Genomic DNA, 24,591 nt, shown 5'->3' on the forward strand with positions numbered 1-24,591 from the left:
ATTTAATCTTGACTATCTGCCAATACCGAGTCCTGGAGAAAAGAAATAGAAAAAAACAACAACCAAGACTTCAAAATAAAAAAAAAAAAAATCAATATTATTAAAAAAAAAAAAAAAAAAATTAAAATCATTGAAAAAAGAGAGTATGACTTCATGACTTTGATGTTTATAAAAACAGTTGGCGATTCTTTTTCTTTGAATTTTCTGATTGATTAATCAACTAACTGTTGCAGCTGCAAATCTGTAACAGTTAGTCTTTGGTGATTTTTTATGTTCTTATGTTTTTTTTTATGCAAGAAATGTCAGATGTGTTGGACCACCTGTTTAATTATCTATCTTGAAACATTGCAGTTACAGATGAAAATGACAAAAGATTTCCCAAACCTCCAAAATTCAGATGACTGTCATAAGTCCTGCCACTGAGTTTGACAAAAAAAGATCTATAAGATCCAAGTAGGGATGTCTTGATCATTTTTTTTGCCCCCAGTCTGATCCGAGTCGTTCAATACTGAGTATCTGTCGATACTGAGTCCCGAAAAAAGACATAATAAAAAAAAAATAACACCCCAGAATTCAAAATTATTGGAAAAAAAACCAAAAATTTAAAAAAAAACCCTCAAAATTATGAACAAAATTGAAAATATTTCCCCCTAAACTTGAGGAGCAAGACTTAAATGTGTGTAACAATAGTTGGCGATTAATTTTCTGTTAATTTTCTGTTTGATTAATGAACTAACTTTTGCAGCTGCACTTGTGTAAACTTTTTGGTGATTTAATTTTTAGAAAATATCATATTTTAAAAACCGTTCTCATGTATTTTATGCAGGAAATGTCAGATCTGTTGGACCACCTTGTTTAACTTTCTTCAAACATTACAGTTACAGCTGAAAATGACAACAGAAATAAACAAGCTTTCTGATTTCTCATTTCTCCACATTCAGATAAATGTCAAAAGCCCTGCCCATAGATTTTTATTTTCTTTGCCGTTGAATTTGACAAAAAAATAGATCTGTAACATCTAAGTAAGAATGTCCTGGTTGTGTTTCTTTTTTTTTTGCCCAATCCAATACTTCTATTTTTCCTTATACAGCAGCACACTTTAAGTCACCTTCTTTCAGGTTAGTCAGATCAACTCAATGTATAAAATAGGCTTTACAATATGAATACATGAGTAGCTCTGTAATTTATTTGCTATTCTATTAAAAGTTTAAGATGACAAACCCTCTCTTTAGTCATTTTGGCCTGTCTCTTGAGGAGTAAGGGAGTAGCCTGTTCTCTAGTGTTTGCTGCTGCAGCCTGAGTCTCAGTTACCTGAATGAACTGTATGCCATTGTTGTTTATTTTTATCGTCTTCATATCTTTTGTATGGAGACAGATGATAAACATCGACTCCAAAGAAACGATATTCTAGATGTGATCCTAGAGGGGCACACTGTAATTTTTCTTTCATTTTGTTTCACGTCTGTAAAACGTTAATGTGCCTTGCGTGGACACTAGTGGTGAATTTTTGGTTGTTTTATTTTATTTTAGCACATTTCTGTCATGCTAATTGGACTGCGAATTAATGGACACCAGCTTAATGACTTTAACAGTAAGTTCATGGTTTTTTAAAACTTTTATGATTTTTTTTTTTTTTTAGTTCTCACAAGGTTTGAGGTAACTTAGGAAACAAGGAAGAGGAGCAAAATAAATCTTCAGAAAACATCAGCACAAAGTGTGGCCATTAACTCTTTGGACTGGTGTAGCTACAATACTCTTTAGGGACACCAGTATGAGAAAATATTTATATACACCATTGTTATGAAACTGTATGTTTATTGCAGAAAATATCATGGGACTAGCATGAAGTGAGTATGTATGCAAAGACATGTCGTACCCACAGAACCAATTTTCATTGACATATCTTGAGGTAAGTGATCAAATGGACCCTGATGAAAATAGCAATAATGGTTTTTTCATTGCAAAAATTAAGTCTAAATCTGGAACATTTTTCCTCCTTCCAGATGAGCTAAGCCAGATAAGTATGACATGGTTGGTAGCGATGGGTTTCTTAGGTCCTCATGTTTCATATTATACCAGAATCTTCGCTCTAGCTTAAAAAATCTGCCCGTTTTGTTGTCAGCCAAGAACGCTGGCATCCTAGCGGAGAGGAAGGGGTTAAATGTATGTACAAACATTTATTCTCTTTGCATAGGCTTTTCTTGGTCATGCAAGAAAGTACCCCGCTTACACAAAAACCATAAATCCAATTTATTTGTAAGCTACTGCAAATAACTGGCCTCTGTGTTGGTGTGTGTGTACATGTGTGCTCTTGTATCTTCCAGCACTCATTATGAAGCCCATATTTGGCTTTGGAAAAAGGTGCTGAGGCGGGAAGGAGGATGATGTAAAAATCGCTTCAAATTGCAAGACAAGAGACAATTAAATTTTCATGCATATGCAGCCTTTCTCAGCTACAGAGCATGAATTACACTGAGGAAATGCTATTTTCGGGCGGGGGGGGGGGGGGGGGGGGGGGCGGCTGGGGCCTGTGTGCACTTTATTTCATTTGAATTTCCAAGTTGAAGAAAACCATCTTGAGGTTTTGTAATTTGACTGCCCAGAAGCCATCTTCATAAGTCATTAAGTGTTAAATGTAATTACTTTTTGCTCACACAATGACAGCCAAATGAAACACAACAGTAACTACAGAGACACATGGTCACACTTATTTGGATTGTCCAACGCCGACTCTCTATCAGGGGACAGCTGCACGCCATCACAAAAACTAGGAAACTAAAGTTTCACTGGGGACATTAAAGTGTGACAAGTTGAGTTCAGATATGCACTGCCAGTTCTGGGTATCAGTGTAATATTCAGTTTGTGATTAAAGTAATTCTTCGACATTTGGCTGAATTAATTTACTTGTTTTCTGATCAAATCCAGGCTGCAATGATCAATATTCATCTGAAAACTTTTTTTTTTTTGGCAGATTGTATTTATGTGCAAAGAGGCACATCTGATGAATAGCAAACAGGTGAAGTGTGCACACAATAAAGGGATAGTTTGGATCTTTTGAAGTGGGGTTTTATGAGGCACTTATCCTTCATCTGTTTACATGCAGTCGATGTCAGTCAGCACATGCCCAGTTTGGAGAAGCAGGCTGGAGTTCACCCATAGAAGATAAACAATGTACTGATGTGGACGAGGGAAGCAGCAAAACATATTTTAGCCCCCTAAAAAAATCAGTTCACATTTCAGGCTGCAACAATCCAAAAGACAGCCTGTCTTTCTTGCTGCTCTGTTCAAGACCAGACTCCACCGAGAAAAAACACTGGAGCCTTTGGAGTTTTAAAAGGTTAGTTCAGATTCACCAAAGGCACAAAACAACAGAAACTAACTGATCGAGGCAGCTGTAGACCAGCAGCTCCTCTGTTCAGCAGTGTTAAATTAATATTTTTGTCAAAGGAGTCTGGTGGCTCTGACAAAAGCAATACATCTGCCTCAGGTCCTCATCAGAAATCACTGTCTGCAGCGAGGTAAAGTGGTGAAAAATTTCTAAATATAGCATAGATTTAAACTAATAGATTTATTTTCTGATGACTGAAATATGTTCAGCTGCTGCCCCCGGGCATTTTTTAGCTTCCATCTCCAACTTCAGCCTGATTCACCAAACTGGGGGCATGCCGACCAACATCTACTGTATGTAATACACTGGCTATGAATAAGCACCTCATACAACCCCACTTTCAATAAAATCTCAACTATACCCTTAACTTTCATGTGTATATTGCAGGTGCATTTACGGAGAGTAACCTGCATGTGTGTGCATGAGTGTATTCAGGTGTATGCACGTGTCATTTTTCTCCTCACCTCCAGGATCCTTGTCAGGATTGTATTCTAGAGCGTTGCTGCAGATGAGATCGATGTCCACCAGGAAGTCCTTCACTGTCAGGTACTGGTGGGTGTCGATCTTGGTCATGATGGTGGACAGGTCCATCGGCTGCCGAATAACCTCCAGGTAGTCTGACACCTGACACACAAAGGTCACTTCATTAAACCTGTGTTGTTAAACTTTGAGTGAGATATCAGGGTGTGGCGTCTAGGCACGGGTTAGAAATACCGTCAGTGTGATTTTAAATACCATTAAAAATACAAACTCTCATCTTTCTATTAACTTCATACCGTGGAGGATGTATTGCAGATGTTTTGCATGCAGTGCCATCATGTGTCCTGGAGGTGCCTACTGTTAGAGCTACTGTATTTCAACAATAAAAAGCTCATACTCCACTTATTCATGAAGTCATGCAGCTACTGCATCGTCAGCAAGGCGGTCCTGCAAATATCTCACAGTAAAATGCCTTGTGTCAACAACTAAATGGATTCTGACGACAGAAACATTGCCAGGCGCTTTTATTTTGAAACAGAAATAAGAAAGGTTAAGTAAAACAGATTATTTAAAAGACACAAACTTTAGTATAGGCAGTTTAGAGTCAATATAATTATCAAAAGACCATTTTCACTATCTGTTGTTGCTGAAAACCTCACCTGCCATGCATAAAAAATGTGTGAGACTCCATTTCGCTAGCATGGCTGGAAAACAACAACAACAAAAAAAAACAGCTACCATGACACCGAAGTCTGAGTTTCAGTAAAAGAGAGAAGCAAGAATTCAGAAGGTATATGGCTGTGTTTCGCCATTTAAAAATTGAAATACGTATAAAAATATTACCTTTTGTTGACCTCTCGTGACTGTAGTGTGCAGAGAGTAAAAAATGGCAAGGCGAGATAGCCTGCACAACGGAGCAATATCATATCATGTAAATTATTAACATTTAAAATACAAATTTTGGTAGCCTACTAGAATAATAAAATCAAGTGTTTTTAAGTCCACTAGAGAAAATTTGCTGCAAAATTTACTGCAAACTTTTTGCTATATATTTTCCTTTGGGAACATAATTTTCAGTTGAAGAAAGGTACTAAATCGCAATATATGTTATCGCAATACTATCGCAAAAGGTTTGAAATCGCAGTAACGTGATGATTTGATGACTTAACTATTACGATAATATCGTATCGTAGGGCCTTTGGTGATTCCACCCCGGTGAAAATCCAGTAAGTTATGAAAAAATAGATACCGCCCAAACCTAAAGGCATTCCTACATGAGTCCACTCCTCTCACCTCCTCAATGTCAACTGGCTTGCTGAAGATGTTGAAGCGTTTGTCAGTGGCCAGGCGCTTGGTAACATCCCTGAGAAAGAGCCGGAGCTCCCGTAGTGTGTTCTCCTCCTGCTCAGCCAGGCGGCGCTCTTCCTCTGCTGACAAGACTCGGGGGCCTGGAGCCTCGGCCACCGGCAGCACCTCTGCACACCTCTCACCTGGGAGAGATGCACAAAAAAAGGTTAAGTAACCTAACTAAATAAAGTTTTCACACAGTTTCCGTCAATAGAAAAGACTTAAAACTCCAACGCCAAGACACAAATAAAGAATCTTTGTGCCCAAAGCAAAAACCCATAACTACCTCACCTACAAAAATCACTACAGCAACTATGCAAATAAATAAAAAATATAATAAAAAATAAACACACAGCAAGAACATTGGTTAGAAATGAACAACCAGACAGCTGAATCTCAAACCTGAACCTTGACTGTTTCCTTTTATCATCACTGCAGACACGCAACAAAAAAAATACTCACCCCAGGGAGAAAAACATGTTCTAAGATTCTTGCAACTGAACAAAAAAATAATAATACAGCTCCTCTCCTTCCCAAACACAGGTTATGAAATACACTAAGGAAAAGCCTCTGGCCAATGACAGAGTGATGAAGCAAGGCAAGCAGATCCTCTCCTCCGCTCCCAAGGCACCAGTCCTCGCCCAAGGCATCTGCCGACATCGTTAGGAAGGCTCCACAGCACCTCGGGCCACTACGCTCACTAGCAGCAATCCAAAACCCTGATTCTAATTATGGCTAATAGCAGCCAGGCCCTCTCATAGCAATTCCTCTCCCTGCTTCTCTGCCGGCCGCTCTGCTGGAAGTCGGGCTGCTGTCTTAGTCAGGCAGGAACCCCTGAGGAGCACCGGGCGAGTAAAGCGGGAGACCCCTGCCTTGCATCAATGAGCAAACTGTGGGTGAACGCTGGGTACAATTTCCATTTGAAAGCCCGGGAGGACAGTTGTCTTATATTGAACCCTGATCATAGGGCGAGGGGAACGCTGAGGACTGGGGCAGTGGCGGGGGGTACAGGGTGTATGGAGGCTGCGTATTTTGATGTGGATGAGGGATAGAGATGTCTGAGAAAATACAGGCTTCACACTGGGCCAATTGTGCACTTGTGAGCACAGCTTCTTCAATACTTTGCATCTGTGTGTTTTTATGTTCACTCTTAAAGGGAAAGCTGAGATCTTCTGAAGTGTGGTGTGATGAGTACTTGTGCATAGTCAGTGTGTTATCTACTGTAGATGGTGAACAGCACGATTCAGTTTGGAGAAGCAGGCAGGTGTACCAACATGGAAGCTAAGCAATTTAATGCTTACAAATTTACTTAGAGCCTCTGAGAACCCAAATCACCAAAAACATTCTGAATATGTAATTTAATGTCTTAAATGCATAATAAAAAACATTAAAAATGATCAGACATCACCCTCAATCCAAATGTGAAATATTGTTATTTTAGTTTTTTCCCGTTTCCTGAAGCTGGGTTGATTTGGCTGTTGTTATCCCTGATCCATATCATGTAACATGGAAAAAGCCAATCAAAAATTAAATCCGAAAACAAACCGATGATTTATTCCCGAGTAAATAACGTTCTCCTCATCATCTTTCTCTTGGCTGCTTGCCATCATTCGCCTGACACTGGGTGACGGTGACAGTAAAGGCACATCCAAAAGATGAGGATATGTATCGATGTTTTCAATTTGCATTGATGGTACGTCAAAATTGCTAATTTAATTAATATATCGCATTGTGAATATGTTGTGTATGGTACTTCTATGTGTCTTTCATATCTTTTGTATGTATTGTCTTCCTCTTATCTGGACCATTGAGTCTGTAATAAAGTTTATTATATCAATGCAGATAGATAGATCATTACACCCCTACTGCAGAGTGATTTGACCAGGAAGTGAATGCTGGTTTTATGTACTCGCTATGACGACAGCAGCACATGTAGCTGCAGCAGCCTGTAGCTCCTCAAATCCTTGCTATTTCTTGTTACATTTTGCCATATTTTTCTATTTTTTCAGCACCATGTCCCCTTCTGCTGAAGCACAACTTTTCTACGATAGAGAAGCACTTATCAACATCGGGAAAAGTTGTGTGGGTTTGGACAGAATGCAGTAGATCACAAGAGGATCTCCACCAATGGCATTTGCCAAGCGGCCAGTCAGACCAGAGGGGAGAAACCAAACCGAAAGCGCCAGACAAAGAAAGTGAGGAGAGTCGGCATCAGGGCGAGGCTGACCCAACTTGGACCGAGAGCTGCTCCTCTACCAAGCCTTCTTCTGTCTAATGGCCGGTTGCGGGAGAATAAAGTGGACGAGATGCAACTGAGGCTCACTCTGTGAAGAGATGTGTGCAGGGCTGTCTCTGATCTCCTGTTACAGAGACATGGTTAACCCCTAACATCCTGGATCAAGCTACTGCACTGGATAGATGGACCTTGGTGGGAGCCATAAGGACACAAGACTTTGATGCAAATTTAAAAAATGCACCACGGGAATTGAATGATGCCATCAGCAGCAACATGCCCGAGAAAACGGATAGAATTTTCATAGTAGCTGCTGATTTTAATTAACTCATCCTTAAACTCCAAAGATGTAGCAGGATCAAGGACAAATGTAATGTTGTTTTTTAAACATTGTTTAAAAAATAAGTAATAAATCTACCTTCTACCTTCTGATTTAACACAAAAGCCAGATGTTATTGGGTGTTAATGGGTTTTTTTTGTGCAGTAAGAAAGAGGCTTTTGTTTCTGTGGAGGTACTCATGTGTGCTTCTCCAAACTGGGAGCATGCAGACTATCATCTGCTGTAGGTGCTGAAAATGGAAAAGTAGCTCATACAATTTTGAAAATCTGAACTTTGCCTTCACATAACAGATTCTGAACATGTCAAACATCTAACTGCAGTGTGTGAATGTGAATCATGTACACTCAAAGGAGGATCTCCCCTCTACCTTTCGCTGGACTCAAAAATGACTATGAGAAAGATGGAGAGCAGATCTGAGAAAGGAGAGCAGCACTTGCAGACAACACTGCCCTCTAGCACTGACAGCAGAGATGAGTCAGAGCTGTCTCATCCTGCATCAGTGAGCGCAGTCAGTACCTGTGTTCCTGAGGCGAGGCGGCGCCCTGGCCGCTTGGACCAACAACAGGTCAGAGAAAAAGTTCCTCCGGTCCTCTTCTCCTGGAGGGCACAGCGTCACCACCTCCCCGTAGCTCCTCTGAAACATACTCCTCACCTGTGATAAAAAATAATCAGGTGGCTCGTGAGAATTCAGTCACCATATATTGCTACGCCTTTCAAATAAACCCGTTTTGTAATAAAAACAGGAGGTTAAAGCGTAAAAAAACAAGCACAAAGGCCGTGACACCTGGTTAGATTTATGCCATCACCCAGAGCAGCAGAAAAATAGCTTATTATGATGAAAGTACGGTGGCTGTGTGGGAGGTTTGTGTCTCAGGTTCTGTCCTTTTTCATGCAGCAGAACACTAAATCACTTTCACTTCTTAATTTTAGCTCCCTGTAAAATTAATCACATATTGAGAATCCCGCATTTTAACCCAATTTCATTTTCATTTTCTACACCCACTGTATTGAACTGATTACTCCAATTTGTGTTTGTCACATAACAGGCTGTGTGTAGCTGATTGTGCCTGTTTTCATCAGCTGCTACATTAAACTGAAGCACGACTGAGCACAGCAGACGCTGAGCACACTGCTCAGATGAGCTACAGGATTTAAAGTGGGAACAGACAAGTTTTTGGCTTTTAAATTTTGATTGCACACACTGTGTTCTTGGGACGGGGGGATAGTAGAGCTTTCCACATTATTCACATAAAGGTAAAAAGAAAGGTGAGATGATACTTGATTAAAGCAAATCTTCAAAATGTCAGCATTCATTGAAGCTTTCAGACATGTGAGATATGGACTGTACAAAAGCTCAGACGTCTTAAATCTAATCTGTACTGCCATGTTAAAGCTTGTACAGAGTTTCTTTATTTCTGTTTTTTTTTTTGTTTGTTTTAATTTTATTGCTATTTTTTGTCTTTGGGTACCGATTTGATTTCTTCATTCTGTCTTGATTTTGTATTGTTTCTATTCCACTCACTGACCAGTTATTATTCTCTTCTAACTGTCCTATTTGCAAAAAAATAAATAAATCAATGAGCACAAATTGGAGGAGAAAAGAACCGCATCAACAAAAATTGCTGATAAATCGAAATTCGTGACCAGTTTGACAAATCCATCATCTGGTTTACGCTGAATGACAATTTCACCACAGCTGTCAAGTCGGTTTTATGCAGCAGTAGTATAATTAAAGGGCTGACAGAGCTGATAATTGAAAATTATGACGGTGGAATGGGAATTTACCAGTAATTATTATGGTCAAGCTGGGGGGATACAATGAATCTACAACCAGCAAGAGATCACTGTATCTTACTGCTGGGCCAATTCTGCTGAATCTTCATTACAGCTGCCAAAAAATTATCTTTTTAGTTCTAAACCAGCTAATATAGAGATTTTACCTTTTTTTTTAATCTACATTTTTATAGGAATCTAAATGTGCGCACATCATACAGCACAGCATACCTTCATCATTTTCTTTTTTCTGTTTTTAACATCAAAAAGAGAAATAATAACATCAAAAATAAATTAAAAGTATCTGTTTTAAAATCATTCATACAGGCAACAGCAACACCAATGGTGTGTTGATACGAAAAAAACAAACAAAAAACAAACAAAAATACCCCTAAAGAAATAATAGAATCACAAAAAACTATGGACAGTTAAACCTTGAGTATCTCAGCGTAAACTTAGGGAAAGTGATGTTTTTTTAACCATTTTTGATAAGTTAATATACAGTATTGGCCAACAAGCCTTTTCGCAGCTACCTAAATATCTGGTGTGCATTCACGCTGGCACAACAGGGTGCTTCAAAGATCCCAGTTCAGCTGCGCGTTGGAGCTCAAGGCCGCTCCCGATGGGAAGCCCTGTTGCTGACTAAGCACCTGCTTTCCACTTTATATCTCCCCCCATCTGTCTTTCACATCGATCCTCTCCTCTACCCGTGACATGTTTGTTCTCTCTTTCTCTCTGCATTGCCTTCTGTTCTTATTTTCACCCTCTCTCTCTCTCTGGATTTTACTCTCTCCTCAGAAGACGGGGAAGAAAAGGAGGAATGGAGCAGAAACGAGGAAGACAGTAGGGGAGCCAGAGACAGCCAAAGTGTGTGTAGCACACAGCAGGTAATGATTCTCTGTATTTTTCATCATGATAAAGGCTGCAGGGGTGTTGACACAGGAAGGGGGGGGGGGTGCTTAAAAAGAGGGAGGGGGTTTAAAGGAGAGTAGCTGGATGTGCGAAGAAAATTGGGGATGTCTGGCTGCGTAGAGCAACTGTAAAACAAAACTGGACACCTGTTCTGCTAGCGTGATCAATTCCTAGCTGCAGAAACAGACTTAAAAGCAGAGTAAAAACATTTGTCAGACTGCCCGACTCGGCCCCATTACTGCGTCTCAATTTTCTGCAGAGAACAATTCCTACTGCAGGTATAAAATGAGATGGCAGTAAAACACAGCTGGAATGAATAACTCTTTGTGTAATCCACATAAAAACAGCTCTGGCTGAGACGCCTTCCTGAGTCACAACAGCCTAAACATGATACCTTAATGCTCGCGGAAACTGGAACGATGACACAAACAAGAAAACACCCGGCAATAAAGAAAGATGTTGATAATGACATCCGGAAAAAAAATAAATAGTAAAGTCCAGATGGTAAATGAAGGTAAGATACAGTATTCATACACATTTTTACCAAGAGATTTCCATTAATTATCCATGACTCTGAGGCAAATTTGTTCTCTAAAATGACCATCGATACTCCTTACCCGGTTCTTAATCATATTATATAATAGTTTTTTACCCATATTATTTTAAAATGTGTATTGAATTCATAAGAGGATAAGAACTGAATATTTAAATATAACTTAGGGACTGTTTATTGATCATGGGAGGGGGGAGGGGGTGAAAAAAGGCAGAGCCATTTTTAAAGACAAAAGTTTGGCTAATTTTTTTATTTTTTGTGTGTTGGGTGATTTCTAAACATTTTTGGAGATTTTCAAGGAAAAAAATATTTGTTTTAGTGATTTTTACAGAAAAACTGCAGGGTGCCAGAAACTGTACAAATAGAAATTATTGTTGGATTTTCAAATTTCTGACAGTCATTGAACAAATCATGTGTTATTAAATAGATTTGTGAAACAAAATTCCAAAACTTTCATGGTATATCTAGTTGCGCAAAACTTTTCTAGGCCTGGAAATTGCTATTTTCAAATGCCATGACTTTTCCAGGTTTTTCATGACCATATGAACCCTGAAGACAGAACATGAGACTGGCAGGCTGACTGCTGCGAAATCAGCAGTGATGCAGACTCTGTACTGGCCTGTCGAGGTAAAAGGGGAGCTGAAGGCTCGATTTACCGCTCTGTGGCTACGGTCATGAGCTTTGGGTAGCGACCGAAAGAATGAGGTCACAGATATAAGCAGCCAACAGGAGCTCAGAGAACTGGTGCGAGTCAGCTGAGGTGGTTCGGGCATCATCCCTGTGGAGGCTTTCCAGCACGTCAAACTGGGAGCAGAGCACAGGGCACGCTGGAGGGATTACCTCCCATCTGGCTTTGGAAATGCCTCGGGATCGCCCAAAAAGAGCACGAGGATGTGGCAAGGGAGGAGGAACATGTGGAGTATCTTGCCTACACTGCTGATATTGCAACCTGAACTCAGAAAAGTGACAGAAAATGGGTGGATGGACAGTGATAATTTACTTTTCTGCTGATCAGAGCACACACTGCTGCGGTTTACTGGTTTTACAAAAGTGCACAGCTCAGAGTTGTTTTGCCACAAGATATGAAGATGGCAGCATAGACGAAGAAATGTAAATAATGATTATTTATTAAGACAATAATGGTAGAATTTTTCATGATTAATTGTACCATTTACAGGGTTCCTACAGCCAAAGAGAAGTTAGATTTGAGACTTTTAAGACTTTTTGATGCCACTCAGAATGTGGGTGTGGGGGTGCATGTATATATTTAATTAATTATAGTATAAGTTTAAATGAATAAGGAAGCTGGTTGATTAAAATTCAACAACTTAGGGAGAAGGGGTGGGATTAAATAAGTTTTTACTTCTTAATCTTTTTTGAATATGTAAACCAAGTCATCATGTGTTTGACCATTTCTTTTGCTTTGTTTTTCATTGTCTATATGTATTACTTTTTATATGTCTTCCTGCTTCTCTATAATAATTTCTCTATTTCCTTTTTTACATGTTCGAAATAAATCAAATCAGTCAAACCCCGCTTCCCATGTCTTAGCATTTTTAAGACTTTTGAAAGATTGAGCTCGGCGCCAATGGCTGGATGAGACACGGAGCGATGGAACGGGCTGTTGGACATGACTGAGCTGGACCGGGCTGTCGGACATGTCAGCGTTGGAGCGACCTACAAACATGTCCACGCTGGAGCGGGCTGTCGGACATGTCAGCGCTGGAGCGGGCTGTTGGACATGTCCGTGCTGAAGCGCGCTGTCGGACATGTCAGCGCTGGAGAAAGGTGCGGACATGTCCACGCTGGAGTGGGCTGTGGACACTTCATGTTGGAGTGGGCTGTCGCACTATTCCGTGCACTAAAGCGGGCTGTCGGACATGTCCATGCGCTAAAGTGGGCTGTCGCACAATTCCGAATTCAGCTGCAAAATCAACCAAAAGTGTAAAATCTAGTAACTTTGGTGAAGATGCAACGATAGTTTGGCTCATGTTCTGCTTTATGTCGGCACTGACACCAAATTAACGGGGCATCAATAGGCTGGCCCTCATGGCAAAACTGTGGTGCAAACATTCACATTCAGCAAGCACTTTATACCGATACAATGCACTTGTGATGCCTCAAAACACATCCAAAAAGTGTTACAGCAGTAAAAGTAAAGACTGATGGGACACGATCCCTCACTCAAACTGCAGTTCCTTCACACTCACAATCACATGTTCTAGCAATTTCCATCGGTCCTCCACCGAGAAGGAAGTCAATCTAAGCGGAGTGAGCGGCTGTTAAGGGAGGGAGGGAAGCTATGTAGTTGGACCCGAGCCTGTAGTGTCAGTTTTGGCTGGGGAGGGATGCTGCCTGTTCCCTGCTGAGGTTTGAAGCTGAGGCAGCAGCTGTCACTGTGTTTTCTCTGCCAGAGAGTGAAACAACACTTTCAGAGATAGCCAAATCACTTAAAGCACCATAGACTGCAGCATGTCCATGCCTAAAAAATTAAACCAAAACTCCTCAAACCTTGCTGGAGGAAACAACTGGGCCACTCTAGAGACAAGAGAAATAAAAAAATCATTTGATAAAACAAACAGTTCTAGCTGCTTAACATGTACACAGCCTGAACAAAATTCCACTTTTTCGTCAAGCAGCCTGGAAGTCAAACAAGTACAAGATTTGCTTCCTTACAGACTCCCACACAGAGCTCGTGGTTACACCTGCTTCACATAGAAAATCCCCAACAGTGATAGTTATGTGGAGTTAGTATGCCTTTCCTCATCATAGCAGAAACTAGCCCGTAATCCATCACTAGGCAGGTTTCCATTAACCCTTTAATTGTGCAAATTAAAATTGCGAATATTAAATACACCTAATGGAAACATGTCGATTTAAAAAAAACCTCCCATTTATCGCAAAAAAGTTTTTACGCTCGTATGAGGTGGTATTCCAGGCAATATTTCAAAAATTCTGCAATAGAAACACTTTGTAGATGGGGGTGATTTTTACTGAGCTAACGCTGATCAAACTGAGATTCTCAGTTACACAATGACATTAGATGGCCAGCATTTCTGTGACTTGTACAATATGTATTTCAATTACCTTTTAGTATTTTGTGATAAGTGAAAAAAAATTAATTGTATTGTGAAACAAGATACTGAAGAGTGGAGTAATTATGTAATTTTTAAGTACTTGTTGATATTCGTTCTGATGGATTCACATAACATAAATAACTAGTCAAGTCATAAACTAGTATAAGGAACAGACGGTGTATGAAATGCTCGAGCTTTTAATTTGAAACGGCAGGCTGCAGCATTCACTCAATCATGCACTCACAGTTGTTCGCTGTAGTGCTAAAAGCTTTACAGCTGTTGTGGTCAAGACAAAAACTTCATGTAAATATGTTTTAAAATAAAGAAAAATACACTCAGACACAGTCATACTGCACGAGGGACCTGCTTTCTCTGGAGCTGTAACCCCAAAAAGCTCCTTTTTGATCATTCTGACACAACAATCCCCTCTTCAGCTGACTGGTGGAAACGTAGCCAACAATGGCTATCGCAGGCAAGTTCTGTTGATAACAATGTGGGCCCCCTTTTAATAAGCTAAAGTGATAAATCAGTTAATCTCTACTGCAGTGGTCCCCAACTGGTCCAGATTTCACCTTAGTCATTATTTCAAGGTCCACATATTATAAATCACCACATATTTAACATGTTGGCTTAGAATACAAAGAAATGAGACGCAGTGCTAGAGTACACAGATATGGTACTCCAAAACAAAAGCTCTGTGCAGAAAATTTACTCTACACCAAACACGTTTGGAAACACTTTTCCATCACGACCCACAAGCTGGGAACCACAGCTCTTCTGAGAAAAGTATATTGTAAAAGTCCATTTGGTGCATTGTATTCATGTGGTGAAGGTAGATTCAGCGTGAGAGACTTAAAAGTAGGACCCAAAATAAGCAGAATCACCATTAATGGAAATGACTCAATGACTCATTGAACAGCAGCCTTATCAAAACCAGGAAAGTAACTGCAGCAGCACTTTGGTGGTATTTCAGCACAAAGGTTTAGCATTAATGTTAATCTTTTATTGCATACTATTAATGCAAAGTATTTATCATTGTAGTGAAGACAGACCGGAGCAGCCATAATGGTTAGCATTATTAAAAAAAGCATTAAAAAAGCAAAGACTGGATCTACTTACAACTGTACAAAAGTTAAGAAAAGAACTGATTAACAAGTGTAATGATGCAATCCTGCCACAAACTAGCGGTGCAAGACGCTCAAATGGGGAAAAAGACACAGCAGAGAGCCAAACAGCCTCAGGACAGCGTTGATATCCTCATGCTGGCTCCATATTGAGTCGAGCACACCATTTGTCCCATCAGGAGCTTCCCAGTTTTACAGGCTACATGGTTACATGTTCAATGAGCAAAGAAAAGGTAATTTAATGAAAACAGTAATTGCCATTCTTACATGGTTTCAGCCCGTCACCTAGCATGTAATGAATAAGCAATCTGCCATGTGACACAGAGGCTGAATGGTCCATGCGGTGTGATTACCTCCATTTTCATACTTAACACAGCATGTAATACAAACGTGGCAGAGTTAAGTGAAGAAAAAAAGCCTTAAAGAATGTAAACAATTTCGATGCAGTATAAAGAAGATGAAGAATGACGTGAAAGAAAGACGGAAAGACAACGTTTTTTTGTTTGTTTTTTAAATGGGCCTCGACACGGCCGTTACAAATAAACGTAGCTCGGTTAGTTGAGTGGGTGTCCCATGTAAAGACGCTATGCCCTCGCCGCAGGAGCCGCAGGTTCAATTCCAACCTCAGCTGTTTGATTCATGACGCCTTATCTCTCTCTCCCTTTCACGCATAAACTGTCCTCTAAAATCAAGGCAAAACCACCCAAAAACATCTTAAACATATAAATAAATGGGCCTGAACACTGTCAAGGACTTGCCTTCGAGTCTCTTTTGTTTTGCTCCATTAATCAACCGATTCGATGCACTCATAAATTAAATATTAGCAGACAGCCATCCTTACAGCTCTGCCTCATACTGTGATGAGAGCTCAACTCGCTTTACCTGCAGCCGGCGTGGAGGCAGCGTTTTGGTTTGTTTGCTGTTGTTTTTTTAAATAAAGTAACTTTAGAGTCTGAAATGTTGCTAAATCTAGAGAGACGCAACCAAGTTGGGAAAACAGAGCACAACACTATAAAGGAAAGGGGTGCACTGGATTTATGACACAAGACAAAATGAGAGCGTTGCTGCAAAACGGACTACAACAATAATCTTTTCATCTTGATTATCTTGTTTTCATAATCTGTGCATGTCAAACTTGTAATTGAAAATACAATTCTACTCATCTTTGTTGGATAATGGCCAGAAAAGTGTTTGTAAGTCACCATGAAGTTGACCTTTTGGATATAAAATATCATCACTTCATCTTTTTCTCCAATCAGACATTCGGGTGAAATTTTGTACTTTACTTTGCCTCTGAAAGCCAGGTCCTTCAAAATCAAAGCGCTTTGATTTATTTTATTACAACAATACTTTATTTGACTTAACTAAAACAGGACTTTTTTAAACTTTATACTTTCCTTTTTTAACATTATAACAGCATTTTCTTAAATGTTATTATAAAAATAGATGATTTAACTTTATTTTATTGCAGTAGCTGCTTTATGTGTAACTGTAGTTCATTTAATAATTTTGTATTTTAGTAGTTTACAGTAGTTTAGAGATTTCAAAATAGAGATATAGCTTAAAAATATTGTGATATTATTTTAAAGCCATATTGTCCAGCGCTATCATAAACTTTTGTTTGAAACAGAGCTTACTGTCTGCATAATTCAAAACCCGATAAACATCCCATCAGTTTTCTGTCGAGGGAACCAGGATGACGCTATCCTCCAGGTTCACCTACAAAACAAAATCATCCCTGCACCTCTGTGGGGGACAGACAGGCGGACAACACGAAATATAACGTCTCCAACCACGAGGCCTAAAAAGTGGCAGCTAGAAACTTTAAAGGTTAAAAAAACTGTTTCAAGCCTCAATGGGTGTAACAGCGCAGGTGCCTCGGTCCTAATGAGTCAGCTTTACAGAAAGAACCATCCCCGGAGCTGCGCTCTCCTTGGAGTATAGCCAGGGTTGACGCCTTGCCAAAACAGCAGCCACACACACACATACATACATACACACACACACACACACACACACACACACACACACACACACACACACACACACACACACACGAAAAAAAAAAAGAAACAGTCCAGCCTGCAGGCATATTGATATTGTGTGTGCATCCAGGGGTGATGACACGGGGCTGCCAACCCCCGGACCTAATTAGAGCCCCTCTGTTGCCTGACTAGAGAGGACCCTCCTCCTTATTTTTCTCCGTCTCTTTTTTCTCCCTCCAATTTTCTCCATTTCCCCTTCCTCTAACGCAACCCCTCCCTGACAGCCTCACCCACGACGGGTGGTCTGACTCTGCTCTGGCTTTCAGAAAAAAGAATAATAAATCTGAGAGGACGGATGTAGGAGCAGGGGTGGGGATACCCATGGTGAAAAGTGGGCAGTGGGATAAATGACAAGAAAAGGGAGATGGAGCCAAAGTAAATAAAAACTCTGTGGGAGCAGATGACCTTGAGTGTGACACTCTGTGTGTGTCTGCACCAGCGCTCCTGAGCATGACAGACAAGAAGAAACCCTTTGAATCCTGCTTTAGCCTCCAAAACCACATGAAAAAAGACATCAGGGTAACACTGTCCTCCACATAATGGAAGCAATTCCAGCAATATGTAATCCAAAAAAAAAAACATTGCACAGGCTTCCAGGTGAATGTGAACCTGTCAGCACAGGTGTGTGTGTGTGTGTGTGTGTGTGTGTGTGTGTGTGTGTGTGTGTGTGTGTGAGAGTGTGTGTGTGTGTGTGTGTGTGTGTGTGTGCGCGCGTGCAGTGTTCCTACCTCGTCTGACAGCTGTGAGTAGTGAGTCTCAGCCGTGGCGAGGATAAGGACCGGGCTGAAAGAGGGCACATCCTGCAGCAGGGTGAGGAAGGTGCTCTTCACAGTGTCACTCACTGTCTCCCACCACTCTGAGATATGTGGCATGAACACCACACTGGGCACGCTCCGCCGGGCCTCGCGAAAAACCTTAAGAGATAGGTCGAGCACACATTATTGAATAAAGAAGTTTTTCAATTATATAAAGTCCTCACATAAAAAAGGCTGCCTCTGCTGTAAGAGACACAAATACTTTTGAAACTGATGCTACATGAAACAGAGAAAAAGGACATTTTTGCTCAAGAGGCAGAAAACCTACAAATACCAGAATGCACTGTGCCGTACCAGACCAATAACCGCTCCCAGCGGTGGCCGACATAATGTGGACTGGACCATTAGAAACAATAGGGAGCTGGCGATCTCGTATTACGGTTAAACGGGAAACTAAAACACGTTTCTGAAAACATCTGAGGTAAGAAATCTGTATTTCAGTAACTTTACATTTCATCGCATCAGTTTGATCTCCAGTTAAATGGCACAGTGAAAACGGAGGCAGAAATAATAGACTGCTGTCCTTGTCCCACTGTACCTGGACCAGGGGAGTATCGATTTATTTATGAAATAATGTCAGACTCCACCACAGTAGGTGGAGACATGGCCCCTTTCAGCCAGTTTCTACAAACCTATATTATTTATACAGTCTGTGATATAGACCGCACCACAATCATAACTGTTTATTTACAGTAACTTCAGGCAGACAACCACGCAGCGATCATACAATCAAAGGGCGCTGACTAAACTCTGCCTTCACTGATTAGTTTTAAGACACCTAAAACAGTCAGAATCAGTGTAAATATACTCTATAGTTAGAATATTTTCACTGCTTTGCCACAAAGCAGCCCTTAATGATGAGGATTTGAAACATTTAAATCAAAAAAGAGACTCAGTTGAGGAAGAAACAGTCATTTTACTCCACTTAACGGCAGAGCTGCTGCTCTCCTGCTGCCTCCATCAGCTGATGTGTAAAATAAAGTGGAGAAAATATTCAAATATAGTGCAAACTTAGACGGTATTGATTTTTTTTAGGTGGCTGACATATGTTGTTGCTGCAGCCCCATCCACAGCAGTATATCGCTTAACTTCCATGCTGGTGTTGTAGGACTTTATTTATCAGAGGAGAGGGGTGGCTGGGATGTGACTTTTTTATTTAAAATAAACATAAAATACACCATTTTTAAGTTGTATGTTCCTCACCTGAACCATAATTAAAAAACATAATTACTATACATAATTACATTACAGCACCCCTTCTTCCTTCATAAATAACAAACAGTCCCTTTTCCTAACCACTGAGGGATGTCAGCACGGAGACTAGGAGGACACCCAAAACACCTCATCCAGTAAAAATCCGACAGAGGTGTTTACATGACGGAGGAAATCAACTTCCAACAGAACTATCTCAGTGTGTTAGTCCAACTTTGAGACATTTGATTTAGACTCATTTCATGACTAACATGTTTAGTATTTTAAAATTCCAGTTTTACTCAGACTAAAACAATAACTCAACTTTTTCTAACGTCATTTTGACTGTTTTGATTCAAAACTGGTGAAAATTGGTGAAATATCCCTTTAAATCAGATTTTTAAGGGGGAAAAAAAGCTATCCTACAAATCATTAAACCTGAAAGCCAGTAAATTGCTTATTCTCTCCAGATTTCAACCACCTGTGTAACAGATGGTCTTGTGTGGATTTGCATGTGTGTGTGAATGCATCAGAGTGTGTGTGTGTGTGTGTGTGTGTGTGTGTGTGTGTGTGTGTGTGTGTGTGTTACCTGAGCACAGGACTCCTCTGGCGTCTTAGCGCTGACGGAGTAGAGAGTGGGCAAATCCAGGCGGTGCACTGGCAGCTTGTCCAGGTGGTGCAGCAAGGCGGGGGCCAAGTGGGAGCTCTGTCCTGAGCCCGGGGCCCCCGCCAGCATCAGACGGGGCCGGTACGCTGTGGGCTGCTGGAGGGCGGAGCTAGAAGCAGAAAGGAAAATCCAGTAAGCGTAGCATCTCTCACCTTTTGATCGCTGACACTTGCACAGCCGAGGCCGTACTGTCTTCAGCTCAGTTCTGTTCCTTTGATTCAGTTAACAAAACAATCCTGCTTCACTTTAATTCATTTTTAATGTAAATGGCATTGGCAGGCCTCAGCGCATGTTGACAATACCAGCAAATTTCTAGATATCTGTGCTACCGTTTTCTGTCACTTTGAAACATTTCAAGGACAAAATGGAGTGCCTCAGATCTCTGACCAAAATGAGAGCAATCAGACCGCAATAAAGACTGATTTGGCCTCCTCTGAACAACAATGAACTCTTTGAACTGGAGTAAAAAGCAACGCCGAGCCCAAGTGTTGCAGTTTAATTAATAGAAAGGGGAAAAAAACAAAAACGAATGAGCCGCACACGAGTTAAGTGGGTAGAGTGAAAGAGGCTTTTTATCGTTTGGACAAACTTCTGTGTTTCAAACAGCATTTGAATATATTTGTGGTTTACTTGCTGCAAGGACACAAAAAAACAAAAAACAACATTGGAATAGCAGAATTCGCTTAGTATTAATTTCATTACTGTTCAATTCTCACTTGAGTGAATGTATTTGAAAGAATTCTTGTGAGCTTTCATTGCAGCGCAGGTGCTTTGAGAGCGCTCTGAAAAGGTCAGAGGGTCTACCGGCGTTAAGTGCTGTAAGTCTGGTGGCCATCCAATGAAGCATTTTTTCTGTTTTTCTTTCACATGTCTCATACATCTCTATAGAAAAAAAGTTTTATCTGTCTGTACGACCTGAAAACTACCAGCTGACAACTGGTCCATCAATGACAGGTTCAAGTAAATGAAAAGCTGTTAGTCCTCCTTCACCTCTTGCCATCTCTGAATGGAAACAGCAATTGAAACTCTGATTTCAGAAATGTCTGATCTCTCTTCGCGTTCATCCTCTCCTCTGATCTCGCTCGTTTGTCTCCACTGAGGAGGATTTTGCAGCCTGTGGAGCCACTATATGTTGCTCCCCTGCTCTTATCATACAGTACAACTTGTAATCTGTTTTATCTTAATTAAGGTGGTCAGCGTTAGAGCCTCCTCCTACTCAGACAATAACTGGTCTTCCAAGACACACTAGATCTATGTTAATCTGTAATTTCAAGACACTATCAAATGTAACAGAGGAGAGCAGAGGCGGCACCTTACAGCATCAGCATTCAGCATCGGCTCCATGTTTGAAAATAAATATATAATATATACATGACAAAATGGAAAGCATGTCTCAACAAGTAACAAGTAGTCCCTCCATTGTATCTGTTTGTATGTTTTGATTCAATACATGTTTGTTATCTTTAAATAAAAATTTGCCCAAGAGAAAAATTGGGATTTTTTTTAACCTTTTAATATTTTTCATGATTTTTAAAGAAACACATTTGGCTTTTATTTTTATCTTTAAATATTGTTCATGATTTTTTAAGGGGAAAAAACATTACCTTTTTTTTAATATTTTTTATGATTTTTTAAAAGTTTTGCCTTTTTTTTTTACTTAAAATTTGTATGATTTTTAAAGAAAAAAAAAAGTCATTTTTTAAAAAAGGCTTGTGTATTTGGAAAGCATGTTTTCTTTAAAAATCACCAAACATTACACCATTTATAACTGCCAATTACTGTAAAAACTGTGTTATTGTATAAGTTTGTGAACGGGCTGTCTGACATTAAGGTAAAGCTGTAAAATAATACAAATACAGCATATTTACTGTATTGTTTGTGTGTTTTATGTTGTATTGTCTTCTTCTTTGTATCACTTTGAGTGTATTGATTGTCTTATGTGTTTTGTGTTTTTCTCTTGTTCTTGTACAACTTTATATCATCATGTTATTGTGCTGTTCTGACCTGACCTGGACTGCAGATGCAAATTAGCTTCAAATGTAATCTGGTACAGTTTTAAACTGTAGATGGTCCCTTTTAAAAAAAAAAACAAAAATAAAAAATATTTTTATCGCTATGTTGATTTTTTTTTTGATAGTGGTCCTTTATTAGTAGGCTAAAATACATTTTGTTACTGATCCCGTCCACAGCGACAAGACTCCCTTTACAGAAAAAGTCATTTTACTGCACAGAACACAAAGATCGAGGCGGGGATCAGCACTCTCTAACCAACGTCACCCATTTTTGATAACGGCTCAGTAAGACTTTAAATTTGAAAAACACAAATCCGTCCATTAAACAACTTAACTTTCTTACATATAGCAACGGTCTTTTTCTATGCACTCACGAGGAGAAGTGGAGGAAGGGTCTGTGCGTTGCAGAAGAGGAGAGCTGACTCTTTGGGGATGCAGCAGGCTGGACTTCATAGATGGAAGCGGAGCGCTCCTCATTGTCATCGTCGCTGTACAAGTCCTCTTCGAGCAGTTGATTGTCACCGCCTGGCACAGAGAGAATCGCTGCTTAAAACAGCCATGCATAATGCAGCAATTCACGATTTCCTGCAGTTATTTGGGACAATGGCACTTAAAAGTTTGTTTCCACAAAGTTTAATCCTCAAAGCGGCCTTATCGCTGACATTAATGCGGGCATTTCACCGAAAAAGTGAGAGTAAAAAAACAGAGAGCCGGCTTATTAGGCGAGATGTAATGGGCATTTAAAGCGATGAAGCACTCTGGGAAACTCGTGTCATTATTGGGTCCAAGAAGTACAACTCCCATGAGCGATCTCCCACTGGTCAAGTGCTGCATTGTGGTTAATCTGCTGTAAACACTTTTGTTGACTGGAGTTGAGTTATTGAAGCAGGATGACTGGTTATCCAATCTCTGTGCTATCACCTCTGGGGGGACGCTTCATCACACACACTAAGCTCAGTGTGTGCGGGTGATACGAAGCACTTTGGTAATAAGGTGGGGGGAAGAGAGACAAATAATCAAACACTACAACGTGCCAACGGGGAAGGCGCATTAAGTGAGACAGGTGGCGAGGGAGAGCAGGAGTCAGAGTGGGAGAAGCAGCGGAAAGAAAACAAATGAAACAACTGGTTCCAGATCCCTACCGTGTGTGTTGTCCCTGTCAGTACACTGAGCGTGGGGGAAGACTCGGAGCAGGGCTTTCAGCACCAAGGAGAAAGAGCTGGCCAGCAGGGGCCTGAGGGTGGGGGACAGGGCCCGGCCAGGGGGAGCCAGGGCCCTCTGGGAGGCTGGGACGATTGTCCTCATGGCCTTTGTGAAGTCGCCGGGCCCCAGGACGATGGAGGTGACATCCAGCCTCAGTTTGACGCTGCTGCCGTAGATCTGGGGGTAGCGCCGGCGCAACGCCACCAAGGCTGCCTCTGTGCAAAGTGCTTTGATGTCAGCGCCGCAGTAGCCTGGGGGCGAGGAATATACGTAAAGGTTAGTTTAAAAAGGGAATGAGAGACTTAAAAAGAAATGACCCAGAATTTAGTAAGAAAAGAGATTAAGAGTTAAATAAATAAATAAATAAATGGAAGGAATACACCGGAAAATTAGCAAAAACAAAATATAAAGGGAAACAAAAAAACAAGAAAACAAGGAAATTACTTTTTAAAAATAAATCTTTTGAGGGTTAATGGAAACCCGCCCACTATCTGTATCAGCTAAAGCGTATGCTATATTTAGAATATTTTCACCACTTTACCTGACCATCAAACAGCGATTTCCAGCCGGGAACTTAAGCAGTTTTAGTGCTTATTTCAAAGCCAAACTCCATTGAGAAAACCAGTGATTAAACAGAACACTGGGAATATGTAAAAAGGAGCAGCTGGTCTGCAGCTGCTTTGATCACCTATTTTATTTTTGTTATTGAGTGACGTCGATGTTTTAAGCAGTTAGTTCAGAACCACCAAAGTCACACAATAACCCAAACTAAGTAAGTGATCGAAGGAGCAGTAGACCAGCAGCTGCTGTGAGCCAAAAGTCACAGTTTTTGTCAATGGAGTCTGGTAGCTTTGAGGAGAGCATACATGGGGAACTGAATGTGGCCAAAATATTGTTTATTGCTGACCCCTTTCACAGCAGTACATTTTCTAGCTCCTGTGTCGGACTCCTGCCTGTTTCTCCAAACTGGGGATGAGCAGACTGACCTCTACTTTACTGCCTATGGATAAATGCCTCATACAACCCCACTTGAAAAAATTGGAACTATCCATTAAACTAATTAAACTACACAGATAAAAAAAAGTCACGTGCAATAAAATGGAGCGGCACAGGAAAAACTGTTTTGAACCCACTAACCTAAATCTATATAATATTTTGGGAGAACCTTCTGTGTGCACCTCTCCAGGGCGATGAGGATGAATTTCCAGAATTTACTGGAACATGATTCCATTCTAGGGGTCGACCTAGCCGATTATTTGGCCTGATATTTGGCATTTTATCGATAATTTATATCAGCATTTTATTTTAATGATCGCAGACAAAATTAATTAAGAAGTGCAAAGGAAAGGTGTCCTCATGGGAGGAACTTTTACTTTGTAAAACTTCAGGAGCTATTTTTATTTATTCTTTTTAAAAAAAAATTTTATTTGC

General features: G+C 40.3%; 1 protein-coding gene across 1 annotated transcript in view; it reads right to left on the reverse strand.

Annotated features, from left to right (window-relative positions):
* atad2b (ATPase family AAA domain containing 2B) overlaps positions 1–24,591 on the reverse strand; it is a 111,742-nt gene that overhangs the window by 70,823 nt on the left and 16,328 nt on the right. Inside the window, exons 16-22 of the mRNA XM_042503446.1 lie at positions 23,100–23,411; positions 22,332–22,482; positions 19,868–20,054; positions 18,001–18,186; positions 8,305–8,440; positions 5,162–5,358; positions 3,853–4,012 (exon numbers count right to left, since the gene is read on the reverse strand). Of these exons, the coding sequence (XP_042359380.1) occupies positions 3,853–4,012; positions 5,162–5,358; positions 8,305–8,440; positions 18,001–18,186; positions 19,868–20,054; positions 22,332–22,482; positions 23,100–23,411 (1,329 nt within the window). The remainder of the gene's footprint in view (positions 1–3,852; positions 4,013–5,161; positions 5,359–8,304; positions 8,441–18,000; positions 18,187–19,867; positions 20,055–22,331; positions 22,483–23,099; positions 23,412–24,591) is intronic.

Source organism: Plectropomus leopardus, chromosome 16 (assembly GCF_008729295.1).
Source record: "Plectropomus leopardus isolate mb chromosome 16, YSFRI_Pleo_2.0, whole genome shotgun sequence".
Classification (NCBI taxonomy): Eukaryota; Metazoa; Chordata; class Actinopteri; order Perciformes; family Serranidae; genus Plectropomus; species Plectropomus leopardus.